Genomic DNA, 14,819 nt, shown 5'->3' with positions numbered 1-14,819 from the left:
CCTAATCTTGGATATCACACACAATGACTTTGGCCACTTTCTATTCAAGAGAAGCAAATCACGAAGTACAGCATGCACTTAGGAGGACTTCACCTTTAATGAAAGAAGGAGCGTCAAAGAATTCGTAAACCTGTATAAAACCAGCACAGGGCACACCCAGGAAGTTGTACACATACCCCTTCTGCTCACACCCCATTAGCTAGAACTCAGTCACATGACCACACATAGTCCACGGGGAGCTGGGATATATTGTCTTTACTATAGTGGCTGTACATCCAACTAAAAATCGGTGATCTATTATTGTGGGAGAGAAATGTGGAAAGGATAAAGTCGCTACTTCAGAAGAAGCAAAAATGAAGATATGTTAGGAGGGGGAAAAATCCTGTCGAATATGATTTACATTCTAGGAGAGGGAAAACATGTTTTTCATCATTGGCATACTTTACGATGCTCATGACATATGGGTGAGTGAAAAACACAGGTTGAATAACAGCATGATCCCATTTAAGACAATTTATATACACATATCTCAATGGGTGTGGAGGCAGAGGGGCGACCGGGGTGGTGTTTGCCAACACAATAACGGTGGTTATCTCCAGGTGGTTGAGTTATTGACAATCTTTTTCATACTTTTCTATGTCATTTTTCTATATCGTCTACTGTTTCTTCAAAAACAGAAAAAGCTATAAAAAATATTTCTTTCTATGCTTCTAATCAACCCACCTCCCCCAGCTGGTCTAGAGAAGGAGGGTGGGTGAGGAATTCCTGAGCACGCTGCAGGAAGTCTTGCTGGGGAATCTCCCAGCTCTGAGGCAAGCCAAGCACAGGGCGGGCAGGAGGGGTAAGGCCAGGGGCCTGGTTAGACAGTCAGGATGTGCCAGTTGACACAATGTCATGGCACAAAATCACAGCTGGGACCATGGTCAGGGGAGGAGCGTGCCAGGAAGCATGAGAACAGAGGTCAGAGGCTGGAGAGTCAGGCCAAAAGCCAGAATGGCCAAGGTAAGGTGCCTGAAGGGATGTGCAAAGTCATATCTGGAACGAGGACAGTGTTTCTTGTTCCAACAAGCCCCAAGTTCCAGGAGGAAAAGAGATTCCAGAAAGTGATGCTCGGTGTCAGTGATAGGAGTCAGTGCAGGTTGAAAAGACCCCAGGTGCCTCAGCCAGGGCATAGGTGGGCAAGAACAACCAACTGGACTATAGCTCCAATGCAACCAGGAGGTCACCTGGGAACACGTCACTGACCCAGCAAGTTAGGCATCTGAGGGGCTGGTGCTGACTGCACTGCCTTCTGCCCAGGGAGGCTAGGTGAATGAGTTTGATCTTGCCTGCTAGTTCTGATCTGTGACTAGTAGCTCTCTGGACTACTGGATTAAGAAAGATTCTAAGGCCAAGTCTGGACTTAGGAAGAACCACTGAAGTGATTGATTAGTGATGTCTGTCAAGACACAGAGACTAGGGTTGTAGCCTGAGTGCCATCATTCCAGCAGCTCAGCCTTTTCCACTAGTGCTTCACCTCGCCTTCTTTGCTTGCTTCTCATAGTAAGAAAAAAATTACCCACAGTCCCTCCTTTTCATTTTGGTTGATTTACTGCTAGAGTTTCTATATACAGAGAGCCTTTTGTATAGCTGTCATCAAAAAGTACATCCTAATTGTAAATGCTTTTTCCACTTGACATTATAGCATAAAGATTTTCCTATGATTGTTTTTAATATCTTTTTTTAAAGTAACACCAGTTTACTGTAAAAAATAGAGAACCAACAGGGAAAAAAAAACATTAAAACATCTTTAGTTCCAAAACACATGAGGGACCCCATGGCATGTCAGGCAGTGGCGAATAGGGTGTTCACTCTAGAGCAGTAGCTCCAGAACCTTCATAAATATCAGAATTATCTGGGATTTTTTTTTAAAATGAAGATTCCCTCTACGAACTTGTAAGAAAAGATCAGTTCCTCGCCCCATCTCCCCACCCCCCAAAAATTCACGGAAATAGAAACTCAAGTGGTCGATAAACAAGAAAACTGCTCTTCTCTAATTAGTCAAGAAAATTAAAATTAAAATGAGATGCCTTCTCCCTCCTCCAGCACACTGGCAAGAACTGAATTGTGATGACATCCAGCACAAGTGGAGAAAACGGGCATAAGTTGCTATAACCTCTTGGAAATATAATCTAGAGTTGTTTATTAAAATTAAAAAAAACGTGTATTTGATAGAATAACTTCACTTCCAGGATCTACTCTACAAAAGTGAAAACACCAGAACATGAAAATGTATGTACAAGGACACCTATTGAAGCACCTACTATATTTGTTCAACAAATATTTGTTGATCAACTACTATGTGCCAGACACCAGGAACTACTATGCTCTAGACACTAGGGAGACAGTGAACAAATGAACAAAAATCCCTGATCCCATGGAGCTTAACTTCCAGAGGGAGGAGATAATCAATAAATAGATATATTTAGCATGTTGGTAATGAGTACTATGGAGAAAAATAAAGCAAAGAAAAGAGAGAGAGAATGCCTGAGGGAAGTGAGATGGGGGTGGGGGTTGCAATTTAAAATGGAGTAACCAGGGATGGCCTCAATGAGAAGCTGGCATTTGATCAAAGAACTGAAGAAGGTGAAGGAATAAATCATGAGGATATTCGAGGGTAAAACATTCTCGGTGGAGAGAACAGCCAATGCAGAGGCCTAGGGCAACCTGAGTCTGGTGTGTCAATGAACCACAGAGGACAGTAGTAGGCAGTGAGGTCAGGGAGATAACAGGTGCAGGCAGTGCAGGCCTTGGAGGCCACAGTAAGGACTTGGCTTTACCCTGAGTGGGATCTAGCCATCTCTGGGATGCAGGTATGCATTTGGAAATCAACAGCCTACACAGGGCGTAACACCCCGAATGAGGAAGGAAAGAGAAGAACAGACCTGAGGATGGAGCCCCAGAACATGCCAACAAATGAAAGAGGCTGTGGAGGAGCAGCCTGAGGTAGGAGGCAACCTAGAGAGACTGAACTCTAGTTCAAGGAGAGGGAAGGGCTGCGCCAAATGTGCCGAAAGGTCAAGTCTGATGAGGACTAAGGATGACCCTGGACTTGGCATCACGGACATTACGAAGGAGAACGGCTGGAAGATGCCAGCCCTGGGAAGGACTTTGAACATTGAGAGTGGGCCCTTGGGCAAACCTCTCAGGGAGGGGAGTGAAAAGAACTGCTGAGAACAAGGATAGGCAAGAGGGAGCAGCTGAGAGACCCTGATGAGCAGTTAGAGCAGGCAGCTGAGTTTCCAGAGAACAATGGAGCTCCCTGTGTCTCTGAACTCCCAAAGAGGCACCTCTCACAGGGCCAGGAGGAAGCAGATCCCTCTGTTAATTAAGTCTCATCAACAGCAAGTAGGTGCTTGCCAAGCTGACCCAGGCCCTGCCTCTGAGGAAGCGCCAGGCAGCAGGGACAGGCGCTGGCTCCTTGGGAAAGTGCTCAGGCCTGGAGGAGGAAATGAACCCCTGACCAAGGGCCCTGCCAGAGGAAGGCCACAGCCCCGGAAGGGGCCCAGAGGGCCTGGGGACAGACAGGCCAGGCGAGGCCATTCCTGAGTGAGAAAAGCAGATGGAATAAAATGCCCCTTCTTTCTCACTGTGGCTGATGCCTGCTGACCAGGGCAGTCTTAAAATGGTGAATTTAAAGTAGAAAGTAAGCAGAACTTTAACTCAGCCTGGTGATGAGTGACCTTTTCTAGAGAGAGAATTATGTAGCTGGAAGAGGCTTCAGTCATCATGTCCTCCAACCACATATTTTATAAATGAAGAAGCTGAGGCTCAGAGAGGGGAGTATTTTGCCCTGGGTGACACAGCCAGCGAGCAGCAGGGCTGAGAACCAGTGTCCGGGCCCCTGACACCTGTGACAACCTGCATGTCAGGGGATGCCTGGGAAATATTGCTGCCACCTGAATCCACACATTGAGGACAGCAGGCTGTTAAGGAGGAGCAGGACCCAGGAAAGGCAAAATGGGATCCAATAGAGGAGACAGAACAGAGAGAGGCCTGGCTGCGAGCAGGGTTGGGCTCTGTGAGCAGGGAAGAAAGATCCCAAGAACAGGCCTGGCCCAGGTGGAAGAGGGAGAGGGAGCTCTGTGAGAGGGCAGGTCTCAAGGTGGGCTCAGCATTTGGGAGGGAGGTGCAGACAGGCCTGGTAGAGGGACGAACACCGTCTACCTTGTCCTACGGGTGAGGCAATTCCGCTTCAATCCAGCACACAGCTTTGGGCTGGAGAAACTCAGTGTGTGTTCCACCTGGCTCCCGCTCCTTATTCATGTCACACTGCGAACACTCATTCGCTTACTACTTTTCTCCCTCACCTGTGTCTCTGCTGGGCTCTGCAAGACCACCGGCCAGTTGGAGTGCGATGGGCAGGACCCCTCACCAGGGCAGAGAATCCCAAGGTGCCCTCCTGGCCCAGGCCAGCAGCACTGCGCATCAATGCCTCAGGCCCTAAAGGCTGTCCCTACACTGGGGCAACAGCCAGCCATGCACACCACCCTCCAGGAGTAAATGATCGAGCTAGGAAGGTGGATGGAGAGGTAGGTAACAGTGCCATGAGGAGAAAAGGGGGTGCCCTGGGAGGCCCAAGGTGTATGGTGTTTGGGCAAAGGTTAAAGGACCTTTAGTTAAAAGGCAGGTCTGGGGTCCGAAGGGAAGATCTATACCCAGATTAGAAGGATGGACATTCATTTATTTGTAATTTCTCTAAAGATGCTTTGTTGTTTTGTTTTATTTAACAACTCCAGAAGGTCTTTGCACATTTAAATAATTATCTGGCTCAAAAGATAACCCCTCAGGAGGAGAAACAAAGCTGTTTCAGCAAGAGCATGGCTCAGGCTAGATGTGGGGTAGAGCTGCCATGAGGAGTTGTAACCTGAGCCCTGAGCCCAGCAAGCAGTTAGGACAAGAAAGTTTGGGGCCCAAGTTGAAAATTGCTATGAGGGGTCTTGGGTCACAGAGCCACTGTCTCCTTGTACTCAGAGAGGTCACATGAGGAGTTGAAGGTGAGGCCGTGCTGGACTTCAGGCCTTCCAGGTTCCCAGACGGGCCCATGTCCTCCCCCAGTCTCAGGAGGCTAGACTCTGGGCACACCTTCATTTGCCTACCCCAGACCCCTTCCTGTGGGAGAAGAGGGCTGCAGTGAGACCCTTTGAAAGGGGGATGGAGCCCAGAGGGCACACACTTTACCCCACTTGTCCCCAGCAGACCTGCCTGCTAGAATGGGGTCTCTGTGGAAAGTGCTGAAGGGGAAGGGCAGGGAGGGGCAGTGGTTCGGAACAGCCTGTCCAGCTCCCTGGAGGAGCAGGACAGGGAGCAACTGTGACGCTGCCAAAAGGGAACCAGGGCCTCTCAGGCAACTGCTCCCCTCAAGCTTGGCTGCTGTCCAGTCCTCTCATCAAAGCCAGGAAAGGCAGCCCTGAAAGATGTCACCAACGCTGAGCTGTCAGTCATCTCAATGGGTCCCCACAGCATAGCAGGGCCATGTGTCTTGTGAGGATTAGAGGACAAGGTTCTCCCTCGCTTTCCCCTAGGGCAGACCACTGACCAGCCCTCCTGGGTACTTGCCAGACAGCTTCACCTCTCCAGACTTCAGCTGCTGCCTTGAGTTTGGAGACCAAACCATTCTGGCAGTGTCTGGGGCAACTGCGTGGGTAAGACAATCCTGGCCTCCCCAAACCCCAAACATTCCAGTGGCTCCACACACCAGCAGTCCTCAAACTGTGTTCCAGGGACCCCCTGTTGTCCCATGAGAATTCTGGGCATAAAATAAAGGATAAGCTCTTTCCATTAACAGATGACTGGATAAACCAAATGCAGCATATCCACACGATGGAACATTATTCAGCCGTAAAAAGGAACGAAGTTCGAATCTGTGCCATGACGTGGATAGACTTTGAAAACATTATGCTCAACAGAGAAGGGCAAATATTGTATGATTCCATTTACATGAGGTATGTAGAATAGGCAACCCCACTGGAATAGAGGCTGCCAGGGATTGGATGGAGGCGGAAAGTGAGTGGTTATCCTTTAACGGGTACATAGTTTTATTGGGAATGATGAAAAAGTCTGCGATATAGATAGTGGTGATGGTTACACAACATTGCGAATGTATTTAATATCACTGAATTGTATACTTTAAAATGGTTAAAATTATAAATGTTATGTTAGGTATATTTTACCACGATAAAAATTTTTTTTTTTTAAGTAAGTACTCAAATAAGTTTGGGAGACATTCAGTTCTCAAATTTAAGTGGTTTCTTACTGCAGGACTTTTCAGAGCCTTTACGAAAGGAATATATTATGCTGTGATCCCCAATGGACAGGATCATCAAAGACTTTGTCTTGAGAAGGCCTGGTCCTGTCCGTCTTAGAGCTCTTCATCAAGTTGCAGCATTTGGCTTTCTAGGCTGCCTCTCACACACGGAAGAGGCATGAAAATCTTTGTCAAACCTCTTGCCCTGGGTTTTATTTAGAAAAGTCAGAATAGCTATCTCGAAGTGTACCCCAAAATTTGCTTTTTTTATTCTATTTTCTTCTCTAAAAATTAAGATTTCTTTCCTTTTCTTTTGGAAGCATTTTGAGTTATTTAAAAATAAAAAATTTAAAAAAATGTGTGTTTTGCATGCATGTGTGTGCGTGCAAGGGGAAATTCTCTAGAAACTTCTGGAGTTGGAAATGAAAACCCAGGGGATGAATGCATGTTGTCTGTGGGCCAGATGGCTCTGAAGGTGGTTTGGGGTATGGGCTTGGCACAGGCTGAGTTCAGGGCTCCGTGGGGGTGGGAGTGATGTGGCTGTCTCAGAGCATAACTCTCTCCTCCCAGAGGGGAGACCTGGATAACTGCTCAGCTGAGGGATGGTGAGTGCCCCGTTTGGTGACCTGGGGTTGGGTAGGGAGATGCGAGATTGAAGAAAAAAGACTGGATTCAAGCCCCAGCTGTGGGACAACTTTCTGTGAGTCACAGACCAGAAATGTAGTGTCAGGGAGTGAAGCCAGAGGGGAAAATAGTTTTAACTGCCGGAAACATGACGAACCTGTCAAAAATACATGAAATCAACTAAATAAACTGGGAAGAAAATGGCAAGGTCTTGGGGTTTGTGTGTGTGTGTGTGTGTGTGTGTGAGTGTAAACAGTTTAAAAAATCATTAAGAAAGAAAAAAATAATTGCTCTACACAAGACTGCCTTTTGTGAGGGATGTTTTGGAGAAATTAAGGAAAGTTGGCTGTTTCCTTAAGCAGAAGCGGGATAAAGAGAAGGCATCAGCCACAGGAGGCAGTTGAGAGAGAGATTATGAATTCAGAGGACCCCAAAGATCAAAGCCAAGGACAGCCTGGGGATTAAAGCCCCTGACGATCCTCAGAGATCTGGGGCAAAGCTGGGCTCCCCACGGAAGATGGGCAAGGGGAGATATTTTTCTTTGCATATGAACAAGAACACTTAGGATAGGAGGACAGGCACCTAGGCCGCTGAGGCTGGGGAAAGCTGGGTCTCTTTCTGCCCAGGTTCTGGCACTGAAAGAACCAGAGTTCCACCAGGGGGCCTGGCTGGATACATATGATGCAGAGGAAAGTTAGATTAAAAAGGAACTATTTCCATTATAGCAAATAGTAGGGTTCAGAAAGAATCTTGTTTTGAGGGCATCCAGAGAAAAAGAAACTGGGACATGACCTAGAAAGAGGGGGTGTTAGGATCTCAGGTCCAGATTTGGCCAGCGAGATCAAGGGGGTTGTGGAGATTGGGGAGCTGTTGGAGACACTGGAGGAGAGGATGGGACCACCTGTGGCAGGTCTGATGGGCAGCTAAGGAGACTGGACTTTGAGATGGAGGCGAAGGGCCGGGAGGGACTTCAGAAACAAACCTCCATAAGCCATAATGGAGGAAGGGTCAGCCAGGAACAAATTAGAGACAGGGAGGGAGGCCAGCCGAGAGATGGCCACATAGCCCCATGAGCGATAACGTGGGGGAGAGATGTCCTAAGAGAACCTCAGCCACATCACCCTGGTGGTGGCCCAGGAGGCTGGCCTAAGGGTGCTCCCATTGTAAATTACTCCAGGACAGCCCTGAAGCCAGAAGAGCAACGAGAGTGCATCTCTTCGGTTGGTTAATGGTGACTGCTTGGAGCACTGTCACAAACTCAGGCAGCTTCCAGGCCCTTGGGAAAAAGAACCACCACTGATTAGTGATGTCTGAGGTGGGGCAGTAAGGGAGTGTGGCAGCGCTCATTTATTCATCTACACGACATTCGATAAATGTTTATTCGGCACCTAGTACGTGCCAGGCACAGGCGCTATGAGGCTATCCTTTTTGCAGGAGCTCAGTTCACAAAGGCTCAGCCACAGAAAGAACAAAAAGCCCCCAGCCTGGACTCCACTCTGATCTGAACCTTCTCCCCGTGCGTCTCTTTCGGGCCTTGGAAGAGGCTCGTGTCCTATTCTCTCAGGGTCTTGAACAAATTAGCTGCTTGGTAGTTCTTTGTGGAAGGAAGAAAATAAATGCATGAATTACCACATTTCCCAAATTTTATTCATTCATTTAAACAAGAAACCAATATATACATTTTGCAAGACCTTTCCAAGGACTTAGGATGAATTAGACCCAATCTTCGCCCTCTAGGAATTCTTAGCGCTATTCAGAGATTAAACATGTGCCCGAATATCTGTAAAACAATGTCATCACTTATAAATCCAAGTTCCTTGGGGCACTTGGTTTCAGAAAAGCAGATATAGCTTGCCTGGGGTCCAGGGGACCAGAGGGGAGATTCATGGGAAGGTGAAAACCTATGGAGCAAAAGGTGAGGCCAGTTGCTCCTTCTCCCACCCTCAGCCCCACCCAGCCCAGGCAGGGCATCCTCCATGCCTCCCTGTCCCCCTGGAGCCTGGAAACAGAATGCAGTTGTGCAGGTGGGGTGGCAGCAAGAGGTCAGAGTGAGAGCGGCAATACAAACCCCCTTGAAGAAAACACCTGGAGATGTCCAAGTCTTGCTCTGAAAAGGCTGGGCTATTTGTCACTCCAGCTGCTGGCAGTGACCACTTCGTAGCTCAGGAAACAGCGCGGAAGGAGGAAGGCAAAATGCAGTCCCTTCTCTGGTCCCCTGGCAGGCTTACCAATGGCTGACCACAACACCTGCCTCAGCCTAATCAGCTATACCCACATCTGCCCTGTATCACAGGCACAGGGGGCTCTCTCTGTTCCATCAGCTCCTAGCACAGTCCCTGCACATGGCTATGCCACCACATTCTCAGCCCCTGGGATCTGCCCACTCCTGCCTCACTGGCTTGTGAGAAAGGGGAGATAGGTGGGTATGTGCATGGTAGGGGCAGTAATCAGAAAAAGGAATAGGGCCTCACAGGTCCTTGGAGGATATGGCGAGGTGAGAGGAGGGAAGGAGGAGGTCCTAGGACAGAGTGGTAGGCCATGGGGACAGAAAGGAGTACAGCATGGGGAGATGGAAACCACCTTGGACCCTGGCAAAGGTGTGATCCCAGAAAGGGATTTGTGGAACCCCCTCCCCAGAACTTAAGCCTCTCTTCTGAGGCGGTCTGAGGCCAGAATCAGGAAGCAGTGCAGCCAAGTGCACGAAGTTTTTGAAGAGTCTCGTGAGGCTCGGCCTGTGAGCTGGGGAGATCTCTGACTCTGGAGCTATTTTTGCGATTTCGTCCTGCAGAGAAGAGGAAGCATGCATGCTGCAGGAGCCACACGTGCACACAGAGGTACACACATGGGCCTCTCACACAGGTCCCCGGTGTCCCTGGAGAGAGTCCACTTGTCCCTCTGTGGCTGGTGGCTGATGAGCCATCACTGGCATGGGGGGCCAGGACCCAGAGCGAGCCATGAAGCAAGGAGTCTGTGCCCAAAACAAACCTGCAGATGGCTCTGTGACCGTGAACCCTCGGCTGGCCTGGGAATGCCGCACTAGGCCCCAGGAGGGTGGCTCTTCAAAATTCTTATTTTGGTGAGTGTCTTCTTGCACGTTGCTTACAGAACACTGTTTAGAGACTGCTGATTAAATTTGAATCTATTGAAATGGATTTCCCTTACCTGGGAATGTACACAAGTATGTGTCTGTCTAGAGATGCATGTACACACAAGAGGGTGTGTGTGTGTGTGTGTGTGTGTGTGTGTGTGTAGTGCACACAAGAACACAAGGTGCTGTACTAGGGAAGAAGCTGGAAAAGAACAGAACAGCATGGACTTTCAATCAGTCATATACACAGAGAGGTACACACGCACGCACACACACCCTCCACATTTTTGGCACAGCCTGTATCCCATATCAGTGATTCTAAATCATCTCTTTTTGTCAGAGACCTAAGCCTGCTTGAACTAGTGGCTCTCAGCCTTGACTGTACATTAAAACCACTTGGGGAGCTTTTACAAATCTCCATGCCCTGGCCACTCCAATAACATCAGAATTTCTGGAGACAGGACTATGGTATTAATACTTTATATCAATATTTAATGCTCTCCTTAGGCGATTCTGATGTCCCGCCAGGGCTGAGTATTCCTCTGAACAGAAAACTTCTATTCCTCCCTCAAGACCCAGCTCCCATGGCCCCTTTCTGATACCGAAGGCCTCCCTGATGCCTCCCCAGGGGGAGTTAGTCTTTTCTTTCCTGAAGCTCCCAACACCTTAATCATCTGACTGTATCGTAATTATGTGCTTGTCTGTCTGTACAGAACCATATGCTCTGTAAAGACAGACACTACATGGGTTCCATTTCTTTATTGCCAGCTCCTAGCTGATGATCAACAGATGCTTTGGAATGAAGGGGAAGTGTGTGATAAGGCCGTGAGCAGGAGAGGGGTGGGATGAAGGCCATAGGTTGTTTCCGGGTGGGAAGGCTATGAGTCTGGTCCCCTGGCACTGGGATGGGGGTTCTCCCCACCCTCTTTAGTAACAGAAAGGGTCCTCTGGTATCAACACGTTTGATGCTGATTGGTCCACATTTCCTGCCACCAGCGTTACTCAGAGGTTCAGAGGGACAAATGAGTAGGGCCGGGACCTGTGCCTGGAGTCCCAGGGTGACTGACCCTTCCTAATTGTCCCCTCTGAGCCCCCATTCCAAGCACACTCTGTCCGGCCTGCTTCCAAGGCACCTTTGAGCTGAGGAGCACTCTGAGCAGTCTGGGTCCCCTGCTTCTGTCCCAGGTCTTGGTCCCGGGCAAAGAGCCATGTGAGGGAGACACACGTGCAAGAGGAGGGGGCTCCCTACAGCCAGCTCCACCCACAGATAGACCAGCCCCCGCCCAGGAGCAGAGGAGCAGACAAGAGAGGGCAATGCTGAGTGGAACCAAGGTCAGACCTCATCACCTCTCCTTGGGCAGCCCTGCCCCCCTACACAGCCCCTCCCCCTGATAATGCTTTCCTAGTTCTCATCTTATGTCCCCCTCTCCCATCCCCAGGGGCTCTTGCTGTCCCTGTCTGAGACAGGACTGCTGAAGTGATAAGTCTCCTAAGGCTGAGCCCGGTGAGCTGGGGATATCACAGAGATGCGAACTGAGGTGAAGTGACGTGACAAAGCCACTCGAAGGCTTTGGGCTGGGACCGAACTACGGGGCTGGAAAGGGGTTCAGAACTCACAGGATTTGGACTGAAGCCGCCTTGATTTGAGAGCCAGCTGTCGCTGACTGGCCTGGCTCCTTACGGCCTTGGTTTCCTCATCTATAAAATGTGATGAAAAATACAGCTCACGTGTTATAAACTCATGGTATGGATTAAGTGAGGAACAAAGTGAAAGAGCTCACACATGTCCCTGACCAGGCCTCCCGGTCACTAGTCCAGGGTGAGGTCATGGTGAGAGCACCCCCCTTACACATGCAGACACACACACTCACATACTACCCACCTCCTCGAGGGCTCTCAACCTCTAGGCAGGGATTGACCTCTCCCCTCCCTTCCCTCAAAGCCCCCCCTCCCCCGCCGCCCCAATCACTGACCAGCCAAAGTCTTGGTCACCCACAGAGTTCACTCAACACAAGCAAGTGTTTTCTTTACATGTTGGGGCTTTTACTTCAATTTGAAGCAGATGGTTGAGCACAGATATGAACAGCTTTGGCCTTTTGAGCAAAGAAAGGAGCAGGCCTTGGCTTTGAACATGCCCCACTCTCCCACATACTGACCCATTCCCCTGGTCCCTTCCTCCCTTCTGCCCCCTGCATAACCAGTAACAGACCACTGACCTCCAAGCAGGGACCATCCTGTTTGCCCAGGCAGGAGGGCGGGTCACGGGCAAGGAGTGGCTGGCTGGGCTGGCTGGGGAGCAAAGACCCTTAGGCAGGTCACCATGGGTCAGGTCCCTGGGGTAGGGGACAGGGTGGTCAATATTGTTTCTTTTCCCCCAATTTCCTCCTTCCCGTGATGCTAAAGGCCCAAGAAGGAGCCTTGGCCCAGGGAGGGAACGTTAAGAATCAGGGTCAGAGACCTGGGCAGCCAGTGGGAGGGAGAGAAGGGCCAGGATCTCGGATCCGACTCCCTGCAGCACCCCAGCCTGCCTCTCGCAGCCAGCCAGCTCAGGGCCCAGCGTAGAAAGAGAAGTCCAGGTCAGACGGTCAGGTGCTTCCAATGGTCACCAAATGTCCATCCCTTCCGTGAGTTCCTAGTAGACTTGCTGACTCATCTTTGGCTTGAGTTGGAAGCCGGGCAACAGGAGGAGCAAAAGTCGTAGGGCAGCGTGCGGCTTTTCCCTGTGGGGTTTTCTCACCACAGTTTGTTCAGTGTCTCTGGAATCTTTGGCAATGAATTTCTGCAGCCGATGGTGGGCCTCGGGCCCCAGGCAAGGGGAAGGCTGAGCGCTCCTCTCCCCATCAGGCAGAGAGCAAAGTGCAAAGTCACTGTGGAGTGGCCGGGGGTGGGCAGGAGGGTGAGAGAGGCAGGCGTGCTTCTGTCTGACCCTGAGAGGCAGTGGTCTGAGCATCTGGCGGCATCTTGGAGAAGACGAGGCTAGACCTGGCGAGCCCACCTTCTCCACAGGCTCGACTGGAAAGAGGGTCCACAGCAGCATCCTTGATCTAGCCCATGGCCGGTCACTCCTGAAAGAAACGGCCAACCATCAGAATCTGCCCCTACTCATCCCGACTCTTGATTCCAGAAGGCTAACCCATACCAGGTGCTGGCACCCCCAGCACCTGCTCTCACTTATTCACTGCAGCTGCCCTGGGAGGGACTCTGTATGGCCCAGGCAGGGGCTGCATCTTGAGAGCTTCAGAAAGTGGTGGAGGCAGCATTTAGACGCAGGACTGGCTGCCTGCAGAGCCCACGTTGCCCCCGTACTCCTGCCTCAGCCTTTCAGAGCCACCGCTGATTATGCTAGTTTGGGGGACTGGGCAGGGCTGCAGGGGGTACACCTAGGCCTGAGACCACAATACCCTAGCCACACCTCTGAGGGATGTCAGAGTCAGGCCCGCTCCACAGCAATGGCCATCCGTAGCTCCTTTTCCCTACACTGTAGACAAGAGCACTGCACCAGGTGTTAAGAGGCAGACTAGCTGCAGCCCATCCACCTGCCAGCTGGATGACTTGAGACAAGTCACTCAGCTTTCTGTGCTCGGTGTCCTCGTCTTTAAAATGACACAACTGGAGCAGGTGAATAATGTCCAAATTTTCTTTTCAGCAGTAGAAATGACCTTAACTCAGAACACAGATAAACATGGTTCTAGTCTATTTGGAGTGGCAGGGGACACTCAAGAGGGAACACATGGAGATGGAACCCAGAGACCTACTGCATTCCCTCCAAAGTCGCATTCCCCGGGACAAGCCACTCAACTTTCTGTGACTTGAGAACCCAGGGCACTAAGGAGCACGATGTGAAAATCCCGAGGTTAGATCAAAAGTTCCCCTCAGTCCTGACCTTTGGAAACATCACTCTAGCAGCTGAACTTGGTGTTGCTGGTGAGAAAACTGACCAGAGGGTGTGACCTGCTACCAAGAAGGGACAGGAGACAGGGAAGGTCATGGGAGCTGCTGTGGTTTTAGTTTTCTGGGGAGTCAGAGCTGGTGAAGAGGCTCTGCAAGGGCTCCAGATCTACCCAGACACACAAACAAGTGACAGTAGTCCCTTAACCCATACAGCACACCCTTAATAAAGTGGTTCCAATACATCTCTCTTGATTTTTGCAACAGCCCTGAACAAACAGCTGAGCATTTATTTTTGAAGTGAACTCTGTCAGGCACCTCTGACATGCCAGGGAGCTTCCTCATATCCCCTCCCCAGAGGGGAGCAATCCCTGGCTCAGACAAAGAAGCACTAGATGTTGGCGGCATCAGGATTGAATCCAGATCGGCAATGTTTATTCTGCCACACAGAGGCTGCTCCCGCTGAAATGGAGGCTCAGGAAGCCTGGACAGAGCCAAACCACGAGGCCAAAGGGCCTGTGAACCACAGTCCTGGGGTGGCTGCGCTCGGCGGGCAGCCAAGGTGCAAGCTGGGGCAAGGCTGGGAGTGGGGTCCAAGGAGCGCAAGGGAGCTGGGCCAGGAGGAAGGTGTGTCCTCTAGCTAAAAGAGGCTAAGAAGGATAAAGGAAAAGTGAGAGGAGGGAGCATCTTGATGTGGCGAGTCCGGGCTCACGTTCTCCAAGCATACCCTGGGCTCGCTGGCCCCAGCAGAAATCTGCTTTTCGTTACCGAGTCTGAGGAGGAGGATTAAGAAGCGGAAAGGAAATCCATGGGGATGGCACTGGGTCTGTGGTCCGCGGGGTGATTTACAGCGCTCGTCATCCTGGCGCTGGCCGCCTGGGCGGGCCTTGCCAAGGACAGCCAAGTTCCTTCCTTGTGCAGCCTGCCTGTGGT

General features: G+C 50.4%; 1 protein-coding gene across 4 annotated transcripts in view; it reads right to left on the bottom strand.

Annotated features, from left to right (window-relative positions):
• Window positions 1–12,017: 12,017 nt before the first annotated feature.
• ATOH8 (atonal bHLH transcription factor 8) overlaps window positions 12,018–14,819 on the bottom strand; it is a 31,843-nt gene continuing 29,041 nt past the window's right edge. For 3 of the 4 annotated variants that reach the window (XR_005650647.1, XM_039852780.1, XM_039852781.1), the window contains one exon: window positions 12,018–13,063. Coding sequence is in view for 2 of the 4 variants with exons in the window: in XM_039852781.1 (XP_039708715.1) it covers window positions 13,058–13,063 (6 nt within the window). In the remaining 2 variants the exon portion in view is untranslated. Of the gene's footprint in view, window positions 13,064–14,654 lie in introns of all 4 variants that reach the window. The other variant, XM_039852779.1, reaches the window with a different exon arrangement.

The sequence above is a fragment of the Pteropus medius genome, unplaced genomic scaffold, assembly GCF_902729225.1.
Source record: "Pteropus medius unplaced genomic scaffold, Ma_sr-lr_union100, whole genome shotgun sequence".
In the NCBI taxonomy this organism is placed as follows: domain Eukaryota; kingdom Metazoa; phylum Chordata; class Mammalia; order Chiroptera; family Pteropodidae; genus Pteropus; species Pteropus medius.
Note: the sequence above shows the minus strand (reverse complement) of the source record. Positions and strands in the feature narration are given on the sequence as shown.